The 24,267-nt window shown below is 39.4% G+C and overlaps 1 protein-coding gene across 1 annotated transcript; it reads left to right on the top strand.

Annotated features, from left to right (window-relative positions):
- On the top strand, positions 1–23,227 carry IL6 (interleukin 6). The gene is made up of 5 exons (XM_075124747.1): positions 1–223; positions 19,889–20,076; positions 20,791–20,904; positions 21,078–21,224; positions 22,980–23,227. Exons 1-5 carry the CDS (start codon positions 1–3, stop codon positions 23,169–23,171), a joined length of 864 nt encoding a protein of 287 aa, XP_074980848.1. The 3' UTR covers positions 23,172–23,227.
- The last annotated feature ends 1,040 nt before the right edge of the window (positions 23,228–24,267 follow it).

The following is a 24,267-nucleotide window of genomic DNA, read 5'->3' as shown; positions in this document are numbered from 1 at the left end:
ATGGGCTGGGGTAAGAAGGTGCCCGGCTTGTGGTGTCTGCTTGACAGCAACAGCAGCCTCAGCAGGGACGCAGCTGCAGCAGCACCAGAGCAGCGACATCGCTGCTGCAACCGGTGCCAGGATGGCTTCAGGCAGCAGCTGGGGTCCCCTGTTAACTTGGCCCATCTCCCCTGCCCCGCAGCACCAGCAGCCCAGGTACCACTCCAGCAGGAGGAGAGAGGCAGTGAGCCAAGGGAACCGGCTTCAGTGTGCACGTTCATGGCACACCCCTGTTTTGCCTCCCCAAATATAGCAGTCAAACTATGCCTATGGGAGGGGGCAGAGCGGAGAGAGCGGGGTCACCTCAGGGGAGGGGATGCAGCTGGAGCAGGAAGAGGTGGAGCAAGGGCAGGGCCTCAAGGGAAGAGGCCGAGCGAGGGTGGAACACCCACCAGGAAAAACAAAAGTCAGCACCTGTGCCCTTCAGTCACCCACTTACCTCAGTTGCCAGAGGCTCCTAGGTCTCCTCCACAGTCTCCCTTGGCCATAGGGACAGTGCTTACTCCCTGGTGGCTGCCTTGGCTGGCAAGCTAGTGATCCTTCCCCTCAGGAAGAAAAGCAGCTAGCTCCTGCTCTTCGCCTGTCAGCCCTGAACTGAGCCAGGTTCTTCCCTTTTTTCCCTGCTCCAGGCCTGGCATTGGCTGCAGGTGTAACAGGGTGCAGCTAGCTGGTCCAATGGCTCTCTTTAATCTCTGCCATGCTGGCAGGCAATTTCTCCCTTCATCACACTCCTCTAGACTGAAAAATCCATTATTAAATATTTGTTCCCCCATGTAGATGTTTACAGACTATAATCAAGTCATCCCTTAACATTCTCTTAATTAAGCTAAGTAGATTAATCTCCTTGAGTCTATCATTATAAGGCATGTTTTCTCATCCTTTAATTATTCTGGTGGCTCTCCAATTCATCAACATCTTTCTTGCATTGTGGCCACCAGAACTGGACACAGTATTCCAGCAACAGATGCACCAGTGCTAGATACAGAGATAAAATAGCCTTCTACTTGAGATTGCCCTGTTTATGCATCCCAGGATCACATTAACTCTTTTGGCCACAGCATCACACAGGGAGCTCATGTTCAGCTGATTATGCACCATGATCCCCAAATCTTTTTCAGAGTCACTGCTTCCCAGGATAGAGACTGCCATCCTGTAAGTATGGACTAAATTTTTTGTTCCTAGCTATATACATTTTCATCTAGCCGTATTAAAACACATATTGTTTGCTTGTGCCCAGTTTACCAAGCAATGTAGATTACTCTGAATCAGTGATGGGTCCTTTTCATTATTTACCAGCTTCCCCTCTGCCTCTTTCCCTCCTCCCCCTAAGTTTGTGTGTCACCTGCAAACTGTATCAGTGATGATTTTATGGTTTGTTCCGGGGCTTTGATAAAAGTGTAAAAATCATTGGTGAACTAATAGCTATCTCCTTCTGGAGCCCCACTTTGGATACGCACATTCTTCTTTGGAAAAAAAGAAATGTCAAGTCAGACTAATCCTCTGGTAAGCAGGAGGAGGCCATGATGTCTGCTAGTGGGACAGAGTTTGCCTTCTAGTGAGCTATTGTCTTGAAGGGCCACAAGAGAGAAAAGTGACAAGGTGAAAAGTGATCATGGTTAGGTAGATAGTCACATATCTACCTATTAGTAAAATTTTCAAAAGCACCTAAGTGACTTAGGAATCTAAATTCTATTTTAAAAGTGATTTCCGAGCCTAAGACACTTAGGCACTTTTGAAGATGTTTCCTATAGGTTAAAAAACCCCTATCTGACGTGATATGTAGATTGGCTCTGGGCATACCTAGATGATAACCACATGTTCTTATTAGTGTTGTCCTTGTCCTCCTTCCCTCTTTCTTTCCCATGGACCTGACCCAGAGCCCACTGAAGCTAAGGGGAGTCTTTCTATTGATCATGGCAATTGCTTAAACTTACAGGGGTGCTGGAACCATTTTTATAGTGTGGGGGTGCTGAGAGCCATTGAACCAAACTGTACACCCTGTATATAATAGAAACCACTTCAAGCCAGGGGGTGTGGCAGCAACCCCAGCACCTCTAGTTCCAGCACCTATGTAAGCTTATGCCTTAATTTAAATCGTGAGCTCTTCCAGGCAAGGGCTGTCTCTTATCTGGATCCAAACTTTCAAGTTTCAGGGATGTTTAGGTCCACAGATTGGTTCAAGCCACCTCCAGTTGTGAAGTTGTCCCTGTCTTTTTGGCATATTTATTTTTCTAGTTCACTTGTCTATACTTTCAGCTTGCATACATCAGAACCATTTTACCCCAGCAGCTTTATGGCAAGACCCAACACTTAACAAAAGTGTCTCCAAAATACAGATTCATGTATAAGAATGGGTGGATGGGGGAAGTGAATGGAATCTGAGGCTCTCAGCACCAATACTAACAGAAACATGTAGTGCCAGCTTTTACTGGTTTTCTACTTGCATTGCCGTATACTGCATAAATACTTTAGTTCACAGGAAACTGAATCTGTTTGACAAATATTAATAAGAACTGGCAGTGGTCATGGTGTTTAAATCTTTCAGTTCCACATAATCATTTATATTCATCTGCAAGAACACTATGACTTGTTTAGAAATAATATTAAGGGCCAAATTGTCAATGAACCTCTACTAATTCAAAGATGGGATGAAGGATCAGGCAGTGACACTCTTGCATTAGCTCAGCTGACCAGTGGGAATGGTGAACAAGAGGACTTCAAAATTTACTATACCATTTGATCCTTTTCTGACATAATTGGACATATTTTATTGTACAGTAGCCAAAAAAGTATATGTTTATGAATAGTTAGTTAAATGTGTCAGGGTTCCTTCCCCCTCTGAACTCTGGGGTACAGATGTGGGGACCCACATGAAAGACCCCCTAAGCTTATTTTTACCAGCTTAGGTTAAAAACTTTCCCAAGGCAAAAATTCCACCTTGTCCTTAGAACAGTATGCTGCCACCACCAAGTGATTTAGACAAAGAACCAGGGAAAGGACCACTTGGAGTCCTATTCCCCCAAAATATTCCCCCACACCCTACACTCCCTTTCCTGGGGAAGGCTTGAGAATAATATCCTCACCAATTGCTACAGGTGAACACATACCCAAATCCTTGGAACTTAAGAACAATTAAAAAACAATCAGGTTCTTAAAAGAAGAATTTTATTTAAAGAAAAAGTAAAAGAATCACCTCTGTAAAATCAGGATGGTAAATACTTTACAGGGTAATCAGATTCAAAACCCAGAGGATTCCCCTCTAGGCAAAACCTTAAAGTTACAAAAAAACGGGATAAATCTTCCTGTTGCAAAGGGAAAATTCACAAGTTGAAAACAAAAGGTAATCTAACATGCCTTGCCTTATTTACTTACTCTTTTTCTAATATCAGAGACTTGTACAGGATGGTTTATAGGAGAAGGAGTTTTGGACCTGATGCTTCTCTGCTTTCTCCAGAGAGCACACCAACAAAGCCTCCCCTACAAGATTTGAAAGTATCTTCTTTCCCCATTGGTCCTTTTGGTCAGGTGCCAACCAAGTTATTTGAGCTTCTTAACCCCTTACAGGTAAGGAGGAATTCTAGGCTACTCTTAGCTGTATGGTTATGACAACATGTATTAAGATTTGTTGCATTACTGCTTGTTTAGAGATTTTTGTATAGGCATGATGATAAATAGCTCAAGTTAAGCAGAGATTTAATAAACTGTGGTGAGTAAGGGAGGAGAGTGGGGTTATTCCAACTTTTTCCCTTTGTATCTCCTCCCTATACCACATGAGGTTCATTCTGAAGTCAGTAGGAGTTTTGCCATTGACTACAATTGGAGAAGAATCAACTCATTAAATTAGTTTTACAGTACATTGTCCCTGTTTTATATCAACTTCCCCTACACCTGCCACTGGCCTTTCACTCTTGTGTTTACAGAATATTCATTTTCATTGTATATTTCCAACAAAACATATTAAAAACACCCACAGATTTGCCCAATAAACACATAATGGAAAAAAGAAGTATGAAATCAGTTTTAAGGGATGGTTAAGAGAATAGCAATTCTAGAGAATCTGAAGACTGATTCCCTCCCACACACACATCAAAAAATCTGGTCTGTTTCTTAAGGCTGCTATAACACAGGATGCCAGAAAAAGCCATTTTTTTTCTCCCTTAACAATTAGAGGCTTAGGATTCTACAATGAATCCCAGCAAGTCAGAGAATGGAGACAGTTCTTGCGATATCATCCATCTATGTGCTAAAGCCCATTTTTAAAGCTCTGATTTCCAGAAGTTATGGTTCATTCTTATAAAAGTTGTAGGTTTTTTAGAGGACTCTGCAGCCATGTCAAATTTTCAAATTAGCATCAAATTTTCAGTTGTGGGCTCAATTGTTTAGGTTGCAGACTGGCACAGACTATTTTTTGTGCCTGCAACACTCTGAGCTTGATTCTCCTTTCACTTACGGTGATGTAAGGTCAGGAGTGATTCCATCGGAGTCAGTGGAGTTGCACCAATGTAAATCTCCATTGTTGTTAAGGTGCCTATTACTATGGCAAATGGGCTACCAGTTACCCGATTTGCATACCCAATTTCAAGTGTACATGCAATTTTGCAGATGCATTCCTGCAAGAGCAAAACTTGGAGGTTGGTTTGAGATCAGCTGAAAAGTTGTCCCTTTTAGAGCACCAAAATACTGACTTTATTTATTTACTTATTATTTGTATTGCCCTCTGAGCCACGAACACAAATCAGGGCACTGTGCAAATAGATTATAAAAAGAGGGACCCTGCCCTAAAGAGCTTACAGATTAGTATAAAACAGAAAATAACAGAAGGCTACAACAAACAAGCAAGGGAAATTGAGATAGTAACGGCCCTCCACATTACCTGCTATTATGTTATGAAAAACTATTGAAGAAATCCTCTCTTTTAATTGTATAGTTAAAAAGCATTTGGAAAATAGCAATTTTACATTTTATAAACTATGGTGAAATTTCAAACCGGAAAAATTTCCCATGTGATCTTGCATTTTGTGGAGCAAGAAACAAAAGCATCATTTAGCCTCCCATAGAAGTGCATGTAGTTATGAACAGAGCCTTTGCTCTTGTTTCATATTTTTCAACATGTATTACTCTTAAAGGAAATACACAAAACAGGCTTTGCTGCCAGATACATTTAAAAAAAATAATCACCTCTCACAATGATTCTTTCTAAGCAGTCCTGACAAGCAGAGAAACTACTTTAGAGTGTGGAATTCCCAAAGTTTGTGCCCTCATAAAATAACAAGGACCACGTTCTAAGTAACAGCAGCAAGGTGTGATGCCTGAGGCTTTTGAGTTGCATACCGAATTAAGGAGAGCTCTATTCCCACTACACATCATACTTGCCATAATTATATATGGTAGTCAGGGGGTTTCTCCTAGTTTAACATATCCTTTTAAAACCAGCTCAGAAATTTTTAAACATTCTCTGCATTTTGTCACCATTCTTCCATTTGCACCTCTCTAAAGTAACGAAAAGTCTATATTTTTAAATGTTTTTCAGCCCAGAAATACATAACATCATGTAATACACTAATTGTTTTAAGGCAATGAAAAACAACAAGAATGATCTGGACTTCTCCAGCACCTTTCTGAGAAGTTCAAAGTGCTTTCTGATTCATTAAAGTTCACATTTCTGTGAGGGCATTTGATATACGAGGATTGCAGCACTTGCCATGAAAATGGGGTCATTCCAGCTACATGAAAAGAAGTGAAAAAGAATTTTATATGTAGGAAAGATAAGTAGGTGGAACATAATTATCAAGTTGGAATTTGCCCAGGATTAATGCCAGGGTTAATGCCCCATCCTTGCCAAAAGCAAGTTGTCAGGAGCTCTGTTTGAATCTGATTACAGAGACAGCATCTTCTGAAACATAGACTATGTTTACACTAGTACTTTTGTAGGTAAAACTTTTGTCTGTCAGGGGTGTGAAAAAAACACACCCCAACCAACATAAGTTTCACCGACAAAAGCGCCAGTGTGGATAGCGCTATGTTGGCGGGAGATGCTTTCCTGCCGACATAGTTGGTGGTTTAATTATGCCGACAGGAGAGCTCTCTCCTGTCACTATAGAGCAGCTACACAGGATATCTTACAGCAGCGCAGCTGTGCAGTTGTACGGTCTGTAGTGTAAATAGCCTAAGACTATTTAGGTATTTATATTGCCGTTATTACCAAGGTATCTGAGTGCCTCATGATCATTAATGAATCAGCACCCCTGGGAGGCAGGGAAATATTAGTCTCATTTTACAGTTGAGGAATTGAAGAACAAGGTAGATTAGGTGACTTGCCCAAGTTTATACACAAAGCCTGAGTTTGAGTTCACAACTCCAAAACCAGAGCTCTGTTCACAAGATCACCCTTCTATAAGGTAATCTAAACCCATGTTGTGGCCTTGATTCAGCAGTAACCAAGAGTGAAGCATGACAGCTACCAACATAACTTTCCGCAGAACCTATTATCACCATGTTATTACACTGGACACATTTATAAAGCTCTCTTCACTATAGAATCTAAGCACTATTTGCAAAATTCAGTTCAAAATACACTCATTTACCAAAATAGGGAGAATATATTACTCTAGACATTTCCCCACCAAAAGTGAGACCTTCCTTAGAGCCAGAGATAACCAACCAAGAAGCCACTTCCCAAGGGGAATAGCAAGGCTGTACCAGGCACCACCACCATAAGTATCGCATCACAGCCTCAGAGATTTATGAATTTAATGATTCATAAGCAACATTCAGAGGCCAATTGTACAATGGCAATGACAAGAGCCCCAGAACACGTCCATCATGATGGCATTGGATTCATATCATCAACAATAAAAACATCATGCAAATAAACTGTTTTTCAGTTATGTATATCAGTTGTTTTTAAACAATATTTCTCCCCCAAAATACTGTAACACAAATCCTCAACATATATCCAGAGCCTGCAAAATATTATCTACCAAAATTATGCTTTTAACAGCTAAAGCTCACTCAGATAGTGCCTCTGCTTGATGCAATGAAGTTGTACCCCCTTTTACCAGGACTGAATTTGATCCATTGTTGTTGGTTATTACTGCTCTATATCTTAAAAGAAGCAGCATGACCATTTTATATCATATGTAAAAAAATTTCGGCTGACAGTCTACATTCCTAGTTACCGAGATATGATATGAAGTTATGATAATAATTTCATCATCATAATTTGATATTAACCATCTTCCCACATCCCACTATAGGATAAAGAAACAAAGTCTGATATTTCTTCACTACTGCAACATTGTTAGACATGACATCACAAAAGAGCTTTCTGTAGTACTCTGCATTTTACATATCCACAAAACATTTTCTATGTAGAAACAGGCAGTCTGTGTCATTTTGAATATGATGGACAAAAATAGCCCTCATTATATCCTAGCTTCTATTCTCAGTACTATTCAGAAAAAGAAGAACTAAGCCAAATAAATAAATACAAGACATACCAATGACCTAGAAGAGGACTAAACAATATATGACATTGCAGAACGCTTGTCCCTCTCACCAACAGAAATTGATCTAATAAAAGAGATCACCTTGACACTCTAATATCCTGGGACCTACATGGCTACAACAACACTGCATTACAGATGGCATGAAATTATAAAAGTTGGTCATTAGTAAAGACAGAGAGAGACTGAATTGCAAGGGAGCTGAATAACCTGATAAGGAGCTTATGGTACCTAATAAAGGTTATTTATTAATGGGAATTTGGTAAAAACCAAAGACACCAAGATTATATATATAAAGTAGTTCATATCCGATAAAATGGTAATTAAAATGGATCTAGGTGAGATTGTGAATACAGCATTCATAAAATGGGAAGCTTAAAGGATGGTAACACTTTCCGAAAACTACAACTAAACCACAGTATACAGAGCAAGAGGATTTATTGAGAAAAACATAATGGAACTATAGAAGAACGATAAAACCAACAGTATCAAGGACTGAGAATAAAGCCATTGTCTGTGTTAATTGAGGACATATCCCCTGTAAATTGCACAGGTTTAATTTAAACTAGTTTTTAAACTGATTCAGTTAAACTGACATAAACCCCTAAATGGACACTTACTTCCCTTAAGAGTGGCTTATTTCAGTTTAGCTTAAACCTGTTCCTAGTTGATTTGGCTATCTCGCTACTGGAAAGAAAAAAAAGGTGTATTTTCATATAGAGATAGCTATCCTAGTGGAGACAAGACAGAGGTATTTTTTATTTGAGTGTAGCTAATTGAGGTCAACCCTAGATCCCCTCCCCACCTGGGGCTGACCTCAACTAATTACACTGAGGTAAAATCTACGTGTTCTTTCTGTCTGCTAGGATTTTACATTCAGAGAGGTTTCAGAGTAGCAGCTGTGTTAGTCTGTATCTGCAAAAAGAAAAGGAGTACTTGTGGCACCTTAGAGACTAACAAATTTATTTGAGCATAAGCTTTCGTGAGCTACAGCTCACTTTATCGTTCATTCAACGCTACCAGCATTCCCAGCTATCTTCGAGACACCACTCACTTCCTGAGGAAACTACAATCCATCGGTGATCTTCCTGAAAACACCATCCTGGCCACTGTGGATGTAGAAGCCCTCTACAGCAACATTCCACACAAAGATGGACTACAAGACGTCAGGAATAGTATCCCCGATAATGTCACGGCAAACCTGGTGGCTGAACTTTGTGACTTTGTCCTCACCCATAACTATTTCACTATTTGGGGACAATGTATACCTTCAAATCAGCAGTGCTGCGATGGGTACCCACATGGCCCCACAGTATGCCAACATTTTTATGGCTGACTTAGAACAACGCTTCCTCAGCTCTCGTCCCCTAATGCCCCTACTCTGCTTGTGTTGCATTGATGACATCTTCATCATCTGGATCCATGGAAAAGAAGCCCTGGAGGAATTCCACCATGATTTCAACTATTTCCATCCCATCATCAACCTCAGCCTGGACCAGTCCACACAAGAGATCCATTTCCTGGACACTATGGTCACATAAACACCACCCTATACTGGAAACCTACTGACTGCTATACCTACCTACATGCTGCCAGCTTTCATCCAGACCACACCACACGATCCATTGTCTACAGCCAAGCTCTTTGATACATTTGCTCCAGCCCCTCAGACAGAAACAAACACCTACAAGATCTCTATCAAGCATTCTGACAACTACAATACCCACCTGCTGAAGTGAAGAAACAGACTGACAGAGCCAGAAAAGTACCCAGAAGTCACCTACTACAGGACAGGCCTAACAAAGAAAATAACAGAATGCCACTAGCCGTCACCTTCAGCCCCCAACTAACCCTCTCCAACACATCATCAAAGATCTACAACCTATGCTGAAGGACGACCCATCACTCTCACAGATCTTGGGAGACAGGCCAGTCCTTGCTTACAGACAGCCCCCCAGCCTGAAGCAAATACTCACCAGCAACCACACACCACACAACAGAACCACTAACCCAGGAAACTATCCTTGCAACAAAGCCCGTTGCCAACTGTGTCCACATGTCTATTCAGGGGACACCATCATAGGGCCTAATCACATCAGCCACACTATCAGAGACTCATTCACCTGCACATCTACCAATGTGATATATGCCATCATGTGCCAGCAATGCCCCTCTGCCATGTACATTGGTCAAACTGGACAGTCTCTATGTAAAAGAATAAATGGACACAAATCAGAATAAATGAATAGAATGGACACAAGTCAAGAATAAATGGACACAAGTCAAGAATTATAACATTCAAAAACCAGTCAGAGAACAATTCAATCTCTTTGGTCACTCGATTACAGACCTATGATGAAGTGAGCTGTAGCTCACAAAAGCTTATGCTCAAATAAATTTGTTAGTCTCTAAGGTGCCAAGTACTCCTTTTCTTTTTACATTCAGTTAGATGTCTCAATGTGAAACATAATTTTTTGTAGTACAGACGTAGCTTTCAGACAAAGTGAAGTAAGCCTGCTTTTACACATGGAAGAATGCCCATCCATGTTACCGCTAAGCTGTGTGGCTATGCAGCAAGCTATCAAGGGCTATGCAGGCAGGGAGCGGCACCTCTCCCCCAGCCCTGGAGCTGCTGTGGCTGGGGAGAGGTGCCTCTCTCCCAGCCCCGGAGCTGCAGCGGTGGGGGAGCAAGTCCTCTCCCCTGGCCCCGGTGCTGCCCTGGCCGGAAGAGGCGCTCTCCCCTGGCCCCAGGCTGCTGTGTCGAGAGAGGGCTGGGGTGAGTCCTCTCTCCCTGCCGCAGCCCTGAGGCAGCCTGCACCACAAACCTCTCATCCCCTGACACAGCCCAGAGCCTGCCCCCCCAGCCAGAGCCCTCCCCCTCCACACCGCAACCCTCTGCCCTAGCCGTGAGTCCTCTCCTACACCCCAAACCCCACATCCCCAGCCCCACCTCAGAGCCCGCCCCCCCACTCCAACCCTCTGCCCCGCCACTGAGTCCCCTCCCACACTCTGAACCCCTCGACCACACCCCCCGCAACACATCACCTCCATATTGGTGCACATAACAAAATTCGTTCGGCACACAGATGTAAAAAATTAGAGGGAACGTTAATGCTCACACAGGCCTTTGTGTTTTAATCACACCTTTAACTAAACTGGTTCAAAGGAAGAGTGAGTTCTGATTTGCCGGGTGAGAGGCACAATACAGGACACGCGGCCCATAAGGATGCAGGAGAGACAAGATTGTCTAAGTTAGAACCTCCTTCCTGGGATCACTGCATCACTGAGTACTCTGGCACTGCCCCGACATGTCTTTCTCGCCCCAACCTCTCAGCCAGCATCCCCCCTACAGTAGGGTTTGTTAGGATGGTCCTCCCAGAGCAGCCTTATAGCCGTCCTCCATGGTACCAGCACCAGGAAAATCCTTCCCAAGCTGGACATGGAGTTTAGCATCCTCTTATGCCACTTTGGCCCTTTAAGTGGCATAAAGGAGCCAGAGCAGAGATATGGATCTCATCTGTCAAATTTAGCTAGAAACAAAGGCTTAGATCATCCAACTGAGATATGCCTAGCTCAGGGCAGTGGGGCTAAAATGGTTTAAAGCTGGGGCCAATTTGGCCCCCAGAATAGGTTAGATCAGCCTTAGAGATGAAAGCACATTATATTACCATTGTTGATTTTTATAATGTTAGTCGTGGGGGTGATGTTGTGAACACTATCAGCTAGTAAATGACAAATACTCTGGAAAACACTTGAACAAAATCTTAAGTGATTTTTCCAGTTTAGTCAAATTCTAACCATTGAAGCTTGTTGAAAACTAGGGCATTTCTTTCAATATTTTCAGAAACGTTTGCCCTCAACGTTTTGAAATGAAAAATTTCATTCAAATTCCAAAATGCAAATAATTCCATGCAACTTTATTTGGTCAAAATGGGAAAATAAATTAGCAAAAAAATTATTTCAATTTTCTCCCTTTTTAGTATGTGAAAATTTAAATCACTTCTAATGAATAGGAATGTCTCCTTGGGATAAAAGGGAATATATTGAACATGATTACATTATCCTGCCACAGTTTTCCAATGTATTCAGTTTATTAAAACTTATATAAATATTGAATATATGAATAAAATAAAATGGTGTCCACATTCTACATGATCCAGCTCCGTACTACTCAAATGGTTCAATAACATTAAAGATATTTTAAATATGGAAAAATTGACAATAATTAAAAAACTCTTGAATGCATGCCCAAAATAGAATTAGTATTATAATATTCTTAATAGTTTATTCATATCTGGTTGGTCTCTGTTCATGTAACTCATGAGGACATTGGCCTCCCTCTTTTTGTCTGTTAATTATATGAAGCATATTTGTGGTTTTATATAGGAAGGTGCTAAAGTTTAATTGAAGGCTTTTCTCTTATAAGAAACTAGAGGTGATAATCCAGCTATACATATATCCATTTAGCTATAGGTTTAAAATTGCAAGGATAATTTAAAAAATCACTTTTCTTTGTTGTAGCTTGAATTTGCAGTGCAGTGTGCATCTGTATCCTGCTTATCTTGTTTCATTGTAATGTCTTGTACAATAATTCCCTTTCCCAGAAAGAGCTGAAATAACAATAAGAAAGACATTTAAATGAACCCATCATCTCATTGTCTTGGCAGTAGATATAAAAGCAAACAAGAGAAGGAAATGGGAAATAAAGTCTTGCACTGCAGGATGATGCAAGGTTCATTGGATAGGAAGACTCCCATTAACCTCAGTGAGCTCTGGATCATGTTCTATGGAGCTGATTCTTCTACTTTTGAAGTCAGTGGCAAAACTCCCACTGACTTCAAAGATAGAGGATTGAGCTCTATGTGAATAAAACTGGTGATATCACTAGACACAGACCGTATAGGTGCCATTTGATGGCAACTCAGCAAGCATATTCTGTAAGTGGAAAAGTTGCAAACAGTATAATTAGGATGTAAAATGGACATAGGAATTATAGCCAGGTAGAAGGATTAGGAAAGTTAGGTGAGCATTCCTTTAAAAAAGAAAAGGAGTTTAAAAAGAAATATTGACTGATACACATACACTTGTAAGAGGTGGATGCCCCAAAGGAAGTATGACTGCCTCAAAATCAAGACGGCACAAACAAACTGAAGCTTATAAAGCACTAAACACCTGGGGAATTTAGGAAAAATGCATTTTATATAGAAATGAATCAGTGTGTGGGCAGCAAAGGGAAGCTGCAACTCTGAATGCAGTGGATCCAGTGAAAATGCTCAAGAGTGAAATCACAGTGCTTAGAAGTGTCTGTGAATGCACATATTTTTATGCTTTTTATGTTCCTTTCGATTTGAGTAAGCTCTTTGGGGGAAGAGAGCTTGACCTTTTGTAAAGTGCCACTGACATGTAAAGTGTTATATAAACTATACATAATAAAAAATCTAATTGTCTTCTCAATAAAAAATGCTTACTGTTCTGAGATGAACTTCTGTATCGCCCACATTTATATTGATTGCATTGTCCTTGTTTGTCTTTCATCTCAACATTCGCCCTCCCAACTTCTCTTTGTCACAAATTTTCAGAACTAACACTTTATATTTACAAAGCAATCCCAAGAAGAAACTGAAAGGTTTCTCAAAGACAAGTGAAACTTGAAGTCGGATTATTTTTAACTGAGTTGTTTCTTTGGAAATGATGGGCTTACTTCCTATGGAAACTAGACAAATCACTATTCATACGCAATTCTCACAAAATGGGGCCTTTTGACAAACAAGTCTTATGACTCAGTGAGTGATCTTATAGTCATTATGAATAAGCCAAAAATGATCAGAAAATCAACACTGAATACTAGGGTATAAAGCAGATACCCAGATAGCAAATGTAAAAGAGTTATAACAACACTGCATCTTAGAGGCAGGCATTTAAGAAGTGTGTGAATTTCATAATCATGAAAAAGATGGACAGCCCTGGAGATTGCTATGCTGCTCAGCCAATGTGCACAAATATTATCCTGAAACGACCATCTGCATAGGTGAGGAGATTAAATTATCTCCATTGCCCATCCCAATGTTAGCCTCTGTCAGGGGCACCAATTGTTATTATACTTTGACTATATGGATACCTATCACTAAGAACTAGACAGCAACCATTAACTCATTTTGCCTGCTGATACAGATGTTATCAGCTTCTGTCAATACTGACCTGGATTGAATTTGAACCAGTTACCTAACGAATGGAGCTATGCCTATTTGCATCAGCTAAGGATCTGCCCATTGAATTTCATCTGCCATCATGCTGCCTGGTCACTTAGTTTTCTCAGGTCTCTCTAGCATTCTTCATAGATGCATGATGTTTAATTGTAACCATCAGGCCAAGTCTACCTTAAAAATTGTTGCTGGCATAGCTAGATGGGACAGGGGTTGTGAAGAGGTGTGAGCCTTGACCTGTGCTGGACAAAGCCCTACTGTAGATACAACTGTACTGCCAAAACTTGCTCCCACTGTGGACCTAGCCTCCGTGACAAGTGGTTCAAGAGCAAAAATGACTGTAACACGATTACCACTTGATTAGCCTGGCACTAGAAAGCACTTTGTAGCCTGAGAGTCTACAAAAGGGTATCTATCATCCCTTAAACACTCTCCTCCTCTGATTTTGTGACAACTTTGATTTGAGAGGCACTCCATTACAAAACTCAGTCTCTTTAAATTGCCCAGTGTTCCCTGAGAGTAGTTGTCTCTATGGCCTTTTTTCATCTACAGTAGCCTACAAAACAGGATTGGCTTAGGGGAAACATAGAACTTGTCCAGAAGAATGAATGACAAAAATTCTCCTCTTGAGTTAGCAGGCAAATCTGGAAAACCACCGTACAAACTTTAAGATGACCAAGGACTTCTCTCCCAAACTAAAGGCTTCTCTCATAACACCACCATCCAGACATAGACAAGCAAGGGAATCCAAACAGTTTGCATATGCGGCTGGTTGAAATGCTCAGAGAGGAAATTTCTGACTGTCTTTCACTAGGCCTGTGGTTTTAAAATGATGAGAATGTGCTAAAAGGGGAGAAAAATGTTTACTCCCCTGCACTTTTTGTGCAAAAATCCCAAATGCCTCTGCAGTTCCCCTAAGAGCTGGCAAATAATCAACAAGTAAAATGCAATGCAGCAAAATGACTTCTCTTAATGAAAAGGAATCCTTTGGTGTACATTTTCAAATGAAGAAATCCCTCTGGCTATGAACTGTGCTAAGACAGGACAGTAAAGGACCTGTTTACTTCAGCTGTGTCAGAAGGCACCTTGGTTTAATGCTGCCTCATTCAATAGCACCCAACAGAGCCAACGGAGATTTATTTGGAAATACTTGGGAGTAGAAATTCTCCCAGTTCTTGAAGCTCGGTATTTTTTTATGGAGGCAGTTTCTGGCTGAGGTTATCATACTTAGCTTCCATGGATCCTCAGAAGACTGAGGAAGAGAACCAGCTCTGGGCACCAACAGGACCTGCAACTTCAGGGACTATAAGCACAAAGGCTCCTCAATAGAAAGAAGTTTGTCTTGTTGAGGGTGCAAGGACCCCTAATTCAATATTCACAGAAGTCCTGTATAAATGCTGCGGAAACTATCTGAGAATATAAATCAAAACTATGTCAGTGAAATTGGCTTCAATTCCCTCTCAAGAGACGGTCAGCCATGTATATGCCATTTGTTCATTCTTTATTCTGATCCCAATTTTCATGGGCTACAAATGATGGAGGGACTCTTCCACACTCTGAACAGATTTCTCTATAGAAGCACAAAACTACATGCTTAGTAGCATTCCTACTTTTATTAAAAGTATTATGGTATCCTATAGTAATAGGCTCAAATAATGCAATAAGCACATCCCAAACTGTAGTGGTTTGGATCATTACTGTAGAATATTGGAGATTTTTTTAAAAACAGAATGTAAATAAAGTAGAGTGGAATATATAGCAGCTCTAGCAGTAGTTTTTCAAATCTTTATTCAATCACTTCTTTTCTATACAGAAATGGCAATTATTTATCCATTTATTTTACTCATTTAGCAGACACCCTTCTTTTGCTGACATTAGCATTGTTTTCTATCTCCACCCTTGTTTGAGCTTCTTCTAAGCATGCATCTGACAGCTGACATGCTCTGACTCCTACACCTCAGCATTCTTTAGAATTTTCCGATGGTATTACCATTTCCTCTGAGGGTAGCAACCTTGGGAGTAACCCACACTTCCCCTCATCCTTATGAAAAAAACATTTGTATTCAGAGTTACCTTTGTGAACATCAGTAGTTAAAAAGGGCAGGGGGGACTAGGGTATGGTTTTTAAAAGCTCTTAGTATTGGCCTACCTCTGCAGCCATTTAAATTAATGGTAGAACTCCCATTGATTGCACCGGAGTTGAGTAAGGCCAACAATGAGTACTTTTGAAAATCCCACCCTTACGGAGTTTTTATCCTATAAACATGTAGGTGTTATGTTCTACTGTACGGATAACAGATGGCCTCCATTTCACCTGATATGGTCCCTTGAAATATGTGTTAACTATTTATCCTAAACAATATTTGCCACCTTGCATTTAGCTGTGATACACTGAGCCACGACTACACTAAACCTACATCGGTATAACTATGTCACTCAGGAGTGTGAAAAATCCACCCCCCTGAGCGACGTAGTTATACCAACTTAATCCCCATGTAAACAGCTACGTCGATGGGAGAAGCTCTCCGCCTCTCGGGGAGGTGTATTAACTATGCTGACATGAGAAGTTCTCCCATCAGCCTAGCAGCGTCTTCACTAAACCACTGCAGTGGCGCAGCTGCAGCATGGTACATGAAGACAAGCCCTAAGTTTCCCAGACCTAAAACTTGTCTCTCTCACCAAGAGAAGTTGGTCCAGTAACAGATACTACCTCACCCATCTTGTCTCTCTTCCATATCCTGGGACCGACATGGTTACAACACCACTGCAAACACTGATCATGTTACACAAAATTAATCTGCAAAACTCCTTGCCATAAGATAGTAATGAAGAAAAATGCTTAAAATAATTCTAAAAAAATATTGGATTTTTATATGAAAAATAAGAATACCTTCAATTTCACTAGGTAGGACAAAAAATATATATAAGGGATCTCAACTTCCAGGCTTCAGATCAACCACTTATTGTCTGTGATTAGTAAGAAACTTTCCTCTTAGGCATAACTGTCCATGCCTGTGGCTGTGTGTTTTATGCCTTCCTCTGAATTGGCCAGTCTCAGAGAGAGAATACCAGACTGAATACCATCTGGCCACCGGTCTGATCTGGTTCTAATGTTCTGATACATTAGATTAGATTATATAATGTCAGTGTTACATTTATATATATGCATTGATCATATGAAATTAATGCTATGAATTAAGGGGGTATCGGAGGGCTTTGTGTCACAGAAGGTCATTGCTCTGGCTTCTCAACTAGAGTTCAGATGGCTCCAGTCAGATTTATGGTCAAGTAAAAATGGGTTTGGTGGTCTCTGAACTTTGCCACAAGGGGGTTGTTGACCACATTTCCACACTGCAGCAAATTATGTACAATTACTACAATGCACTTTCCTATAAATTGCCAGTATGACATTAAATATTGTAGCACTTTTTGTAAGAACAGCTGAATATGTTTTGAAGAAAAGGGAAGCATTGTCCGTCCTTAACACTCACTTCTCCCATGATACATATAGAAAGTAAATTAATATTTTATTAGGGCTGTCAAGCAATTAAAAAAATTAATCGCGATTCGTCTCACGATGAATCGCACTGCTAAACAATAATAGAATACCATTCATTTAAATATTTTTAGATATTTTCTACATTTTCAAATATATTGATTTAAATTACAACACAGAATACAAAGTGTACAGTGCTCACTTTATATTATCGTTTTTATTACAAATATTTGCACCGTAAGAAACAAAAGAGAGTATTTTTCAATTCACCTCATACAAGTACTGTAGTGCAATATCTTTATCATGAAAGTTGAACTTAAAAATGTAGAATTATGTACAAAAAAATAACTACACTCAAAAATAAAACAATGTAAAACTTTAGAACTTACAAGTCCATTCAGTTCTACTTCTTGTTCAGCCAATCGTTCAAACAAGTTTCAAGGAGATAATGCTGCCTGCTTCGTGTTTACAATGTCACCTGAAAGTAAGAACAGGTGTTTGCATGGCACTGTTGTAGCTGGTATCACAAGATATTTATGTGCCAGATGCACTGAAGATTCATATGTCCCTTCATGCTTCAACCTCCATTCCAGAAGACACATGTCCATGCCGATGATGGGTTCTGCTAGATAATGGTCCAAAGCAGTGCAAACCGACGCACATTCATTTTCATTATCTGAGTCAGATGCCACCAGCAGAAGGTTCATTTTCTTTTTCGGTGGTTTGGGTTCTGAAATTTCTGCATCGGAGTGTTGCTCTTTTAACTCTTCTGAAAGCATGTTCCACACCTCCTGCCTCTCAGATTTTGGAAGGCACTTCAGATTCTTAAACCTTGGGTCAAGTGCTTTAGAAATCTCACAGTGGTACCTTCTTTGTGTTTTATCAAATATGCAGTAAAAGTGTTCTTAAAATGAACAACATGTGCAAGGTCATCATCCGAGACTGCTATAACATGAAATATATGGCAGAATTCAGGTAAAACAGCAGGAGACATGCAATTCTCCCCCAAGGAGTTCAGTCACAAATTTAATCAATGCATTCTCTTTTAACGAGCATCATCAGCATGAAAGCATGTCCTCTAGAATGATAGCTGAAGCATGAAGGGGTATATGAATGTTTAGCATATCTGGCAAGTAAATACATTGTAATACTGGCTATAAAAGTGCCATGCGAATGCCTGTTCTCACTTTTAGGTGACATTGTAAATAATAAGCTGGCAGCATTATCTCCCGTAAATGTAAACAAACTTGTTTGTCTTAACAATTGGCTGAACAAGAATTAGGACTGAGTGGACTTGTAGGCTCTAAAGATTAACATTGTTTTGTTTTTTGAGTGCAGTTATGTAAAAAAATAATCTACATTTGTAAGTTGCACTTTCATAATGAAAAGATTGCACTACAGTACTTGTATGAGGTGAATTGAAAAATATTATTTCTTTTATCATTTTTACAGTGCAAATATTTGTAATAAAAATTATAATATAAAGTGAGCACTGTACACTTGGTATTCTATTCTGTAATAGAAATCAATATATTTGAAAATGTAGAAAAGCATCCAAAGATATTTAATAAATTTCAATTGGTATTCTACTGTCTTTAGTGAAGGAAATGTGTTTTTATGGTCTTCTCCACATGAAAAAACTGTGCCAATTTCAACAAATCTCTTTAGAAACTGATTTAGCTAAAATCACTTTATTATAAGGCACTCTTGAACCCAAATAAGAGTATCCACACACTAGGCTCAACCAACTTAAATCAATTTTTCAAGCCATTTAGTTAAACCAGCAAAATTTTCTCATTTATAGCAGGCCTAAATGTACTTTGACATGCCTACCACACTACTGGATTCTGTAAAAATAATTAACAGTAACTGATACTCACTGCTATCCATCATCTACCATCTAATTCATCCTTTTGAGAATTACAGTCTTTTTTTATTTGTATATTTTTATGAGTTGTATTTTTTTCTGAATGGTCTACCAATTATTTAGGGAATTAAATTATGCTTCCTTTCCCTTAAAAGGATGACTGCTTCTGCTGCACATGACATAATAATTATTAAATGTCTGTTTTATCCCAAGAATGTATTTGCTTCTTGGGATAGCTGCACCCTTGGTTTAATGCCAAGTAAAAGGGGTGAAACGAGTATCCAGAGCAAGTGATGGAAGCCTGCTGCTTGAGTCATTTACTGTAGTCCAGAACACATTGCAGGGGCGTTTCTGTCTTATTACTATTTTTCCATCCTTAATTCATTATTATAATGAGCTCAGTTTCCTGAAGTGTTTCACAATAGTATCCTATACCTCCCCTTCATTAGAAGCCCAATAACAGTTTTCATTACAACAAAAGACAAAAAAGTTTTTTTCTAATACTGGATTTTCCCAGTGACCAGTGGCAATGAATATAAATATGCCCAAGATCAGGGATTCCTGCATCTCATTCTGCTCTCCAGCCCTCTGGCCAGCAACTATTTTGAAAGAGCAAAGGGGGGAAAAAAAGAGAAGGAAATGAATTATCTTCGGGGATGTAAGTAACACAGATGCTCAGCAGCAGAGTGAGCTAGTCTCTCCCACTGTCTTTTTGACAGTGTGTGTAACTTAATTGGCAGGATTTCACTCCACTCCCTTGTCTATTTCCTCTTCTCAGACTCTCTCTTGGCAGCGGCAGCCCTGACATTGCTCGTCGGGACCAAAGCTGTCCCCCTCCCAGATTCCTCCGGGGAAGAGGAACTTGTTGATGATCCCTTGGACTCGCTTGCCAGAAGCCCCTTGCTGCCTGATTGTGAATCCCTGGCATGGCTGCTGCACAGCAAAGCGGCCAAGCTGAAGGACGAGGTGGGTAATACACGGAGGCAGCTGGGACTGGGATCCCAACCTGAGTTAGTCAGTTCTTTGCTGCACTTGGCAGGTTTTAACAGCAAAGGGGACTATCTGGTGTTTTATGCCTCTCCTTCCCTCCAGCTGTTTTATCTGGGATATTGTTGTCATTTGTCTTGAGCTTGGCCATGGAATTGGCCACCTCTCTGTCTGATTGGGCTGCAGGGTGGCTTATGCTGGTTTCCCATGGGCAAGGCCTAAGAGAGCATGGAAGTGAATTCCTTTTAGTCCTGAAAAGCTCATGGGCCACGAAGATATTTGTCAAAAGTGGAGTGAGTGTAGGCAGGCACAATGCACAGCCACCCAGAGCATTTTTATTTACAGGACATGCAGTCTCCTGACCTTCTACAGGAGCAAATATTTGAGACATACATCTTAGAAAACATACCAATCTGCATTAGTGTAACCATGCTGTGTATCAGACAGACTAGTGCAAATTGTTTCTGATGGGAGATTATGAAAAGCATAGAAAATGTAACAGTGATTTCTAATTAGTTAGGACAACATATTTGACTATTCTGCTAAATAATTTTAAAAGCTGATTAAAAAAACATTTTTGTGGAGATTTCAGTAATGCACAAGGCCTTTCTACTGACATAGTTATACAGTGCCTTTTGCCTGGGAAATGGTAATGTGATAAAGGTGTAATAAAATCTCTGTATCTACTCCCAGATGTGTGAGAAGTTTACTGTGTGTGACAGCAGTATGGAGATGCTTGCCCAAAACAATCTGAACCTCCCCAAGATCACAGAGAAAGATGGATGTCTACTCTCTGGATTCAATGAGGCAAGGAATCAATAACTTTTATAATAAATTAATAACCCCATACATAGGGCCTTATCTGAAGCTCACTGAAGCACTGTATAAACATTAGCTAGTTAACTGATACATAGAAACAATATTTTCATCAAATAATGTTTTCTGCAATAAGTAATTTCCTTACCCTTCTCTCATTTTAGGAAAAATGCTTGAGAGGAATCTCCAGTGGACTTTTTACATTTCAGACATACCTGGAATATGTACGAGAAACATTTATTAGTGAAAAGCAAAAAGTGGAATCCATATGTTATGGTACAAAGCATCTGGCAAATACTGTGAGGCAGATGGTGAGTTATTTTTATGTTTACCCATACATAATTGTTTTGACTTTGATTTGAAAAGAAGACAGAAATATTATGCTCTGAAAAATACGTAGACACTGATAGTGATCCCATTGGTTACAATGGAAGCAGGCTGGCTCCACAAATCCATGCTCTCAATATTTATCAGAAAGGATATCAATGGTAAATTACAGATTTTACAAATATTTTCTGACAATTAGATTGTTCTTTCTACAGCTTATTGTTATCTCTAATTTGCACACCAGCTCTAGCAAGTAAATGTGCCACATTATTTTGCAAATGACACAAAAAAGTAGATGCTGGATTGGTGACAAAAGATAAATCTGCTTTCTGTTAATTTTTTCCTAGTAGTTGTAGAATTAGGACTCAATCCTGCAGTCTCTTCATGCCCAAAACTCCCACTGAAGTAAAAAACAAATACTCTTAAAGTGACCCAGAGAAAGACTAGAGAATACCTTTAACAAACAATATAAATATTTAAAATCTCATAAAAGCCAGCTTTCATGCAGGATCGTATGATATGATTAAAAATTTTCAGTTTAAAATCAAATGTACAAGTTATAGAATTACTGATAAACACAACCTATAGGTTAATGACTTGGCTGAATAACAAGTGCCACCTACAGAGAAACACTTGCTTTTTGCATCACATTTGATAACACCGTAACATTTTACAAAAGCCTGAATATTTGTGGACTCAGAAAATTAAATGCTATTCAGTTCTAATAGCTGTTCTGGATGTTTTGCAATACCTTGAAAGGACACATTAGCTGTGCTTGTATGTCTTGCAATACTTTGAAATGTAACTCTTTAAAATTCACTCCATTCCTGCAATTCTTACTTGCACTAATAGCTCTTCATGTGAATAGATTCTTTGTAGTCAGTGGAGCTACGGGCTGAATAAGAACCACTTAAGTGAGTGAGTGTTGCAGGATCAAGAATTATGGAAACTATAGGCCATTATTTCCTACAAGCTATTTTTTAATGCCTTGAAAAGCCATTTGTATATATAAAATAAATGTTGTATAGTATTTATTTTCATCGTTTTTAGATAAATGGGAGCTGAACTTTTTCCACACAGTGATAACCTAGAATAATAGTCCTGTTATGGAAAGATAATGGACCATTGATTTCACCTGTATATCTTGAAAACATTGATTTATGGCAATTGTTTGTGTTGCTCTATAGCTGGATGAACTCAGTGAGACTTTAGCTTCATGAAAGTGAGAAACTGATTGAATTGGCTGGAACTAAACATAATGCCTAACAAAAAGCTCACAAGTAAAACCTGTACCTGTGGGAACGATGAGACGTCCTGGGGAGTAGAAATAGAGTCTGCCTTCCCAATTAGGAAGTGGGGCCTGGACCACCCATACAGCCAAACTGCCCTAGCTGCTACTGAGTATGGGGATGACTTTGGGACATAGCCTATTGCTCACCTGTTGTTAGTTTGTGGTCAAGTAGATCCATAGAACCATTGCCAGGTCAGATTCCGAAAAAGATTCCCTAGCACAAGTAGTACAGGCTACAAATGAAACTCAAGTACCATAGATTACAGTGGGGATAAATAAGGTTATATAGCCCCATCAGACTATCTGCTGACCCAGTAGTATAGCAAAGAAAACCATGTGCTTTCTTGTAAGCATCTTTTACATTTTTCACACACATAAAGGCAGATCCTGTCCATCAAGAGCATTTTATAGTATTGTAACCAATGTATTTTTATTTTCTTTTTCATAGGTGAAAAATCCTGATGCAGTGATCATGCCAGACCCAGCTACCCAGAGCACACTTTTTGCAAAACTGAAGTCAAATAAAAAATGGATAGAGAAAATCAGCACCTATCTCATCCTCCGAGACTTTACTTCATTCATGGAGAAAACTGTGAGGGCTGTTCGATATCTGAAAAACACCAGGAATCTCAGTGTTTGAATGTTTTAATTCAGGCACATTTCTTCATCACAAAATCTGTCATGTGGCAGATGATGGTGTTGTTCTATTTTAAGAACCAGAAGTAATCAGAATAGTTTATATTTTATTAAGATTTCCTTTTACAAGTGTATTTATTGTTTTTTAAAATATTTATTTTTTTAAAAATATTGCCTATTTATTTTTCCAGGATTTAGAGATAATTTAAACAGAGCCTAGTTTATTTCAATATTTACTTCCACTACCAGTATTTATTACCACTATTTACAATACAAACTGATTTCACTTAATATTCAAGAAAAAAAATTCACTTGAGACGGTTGTATGTAGAATGAAAACACAGACTAATTTATGCTTTGAAAATGTGTGAGAGAGTATTTAACTTCTATTTATATTTAAAGAAAAATAAAAGCAGATTAAAAAACAACTAGCTTGTATGTATTTAAATAAAAGTATGGAATTCTGATATATCCAAACTTCACCCCTAGAATTATTTATATTCTACATTGCCTTCATTCAGCAGCCATTCTGGAAGATTATTATTTTTTGGGTAACTAGATCAAAGTTTCTAAAAACAGCTATATAAAGAGTCAAATTATTAAAAAGAATGATAAATATCAGCCTAACAGGAGTAAACTCTAATTCAGTGGTTCTCAACCTGCGGTTCACGGGCCACCTGCAGCCCAATAAGCACACACCTATAGCCCGTGTGACATCCTCAGGGCCACACAGATAGTGTATATATTGTGTAGATGTGGCCAGCATAACACATAGAGAGCTGCATATGTGGCCCACAAAGGTAATTAGGTTGAGAACCACTACTGTAATCCCACATTGTTAGACTAAAGCTGAAAACCATTAACAAAAACACCTATGGCAACTTGCCTCAAATGATCCACATGCAGATATTAGAAAAATATATCCCACTGCCAGCAAACAATCTACAGCAGCACATATAAAGGAAACAGGAGTCTTGACACTTGCCCTAATGGAGGACAAACACAGTCCAGGGTAACAGATCTGATGGATAAAGTTCTTTTCTGGAGTCTATATAAAACATTCTAATGAGCACTTCCAAAGCTATACTTAAAACCTATTG

Source organism: Caretta caretta, chromosome 2, assembly GCF_965140235.1.
Source record: "Caretta caretta isolate rCarCar2 chromosome 2, rCarCar1.hap1, whole genome shotgun sequence".
Taxonomy (NCBI): Eukaryota; Metazoa; Chordata; order Testudines; family Cheloniidae; genus Caretta; species Caretta caretta.
The sequence above is the reverse complement of the archived record's forward strand: the minus strand, read 5'-3'. Positions and strand labels throughout refer to the sequence as shown.

What these genes read in the sequence shown, in the direction of transcription:
- IL6 (XM_075124747.1), top strand. Translation starts at nt 1, where the DNA reads ATGGGCTGGGGTAAGAAGGTGCCCGGCTTGTGGTGTCTGCTTGACAGC. An exon ending in CGGCCAAGCTGAAGGACGAG is followed by an intron (nt 20,077 to 20,790) that starts GTGGGTAATACA and finishes ATCTACTCCCAG; the next exon opens with ATGTGTGAGAAGTTTACTGT. An exon ending in CAAATACTGTGAGGCAGATG is followed by an intron (nt 21,225 to 22,979) that starts GTGAGTTATTTT and finishes TCTTTTTCATAG; the next exon opens with GTGAAAAATCCTGATGCAGT.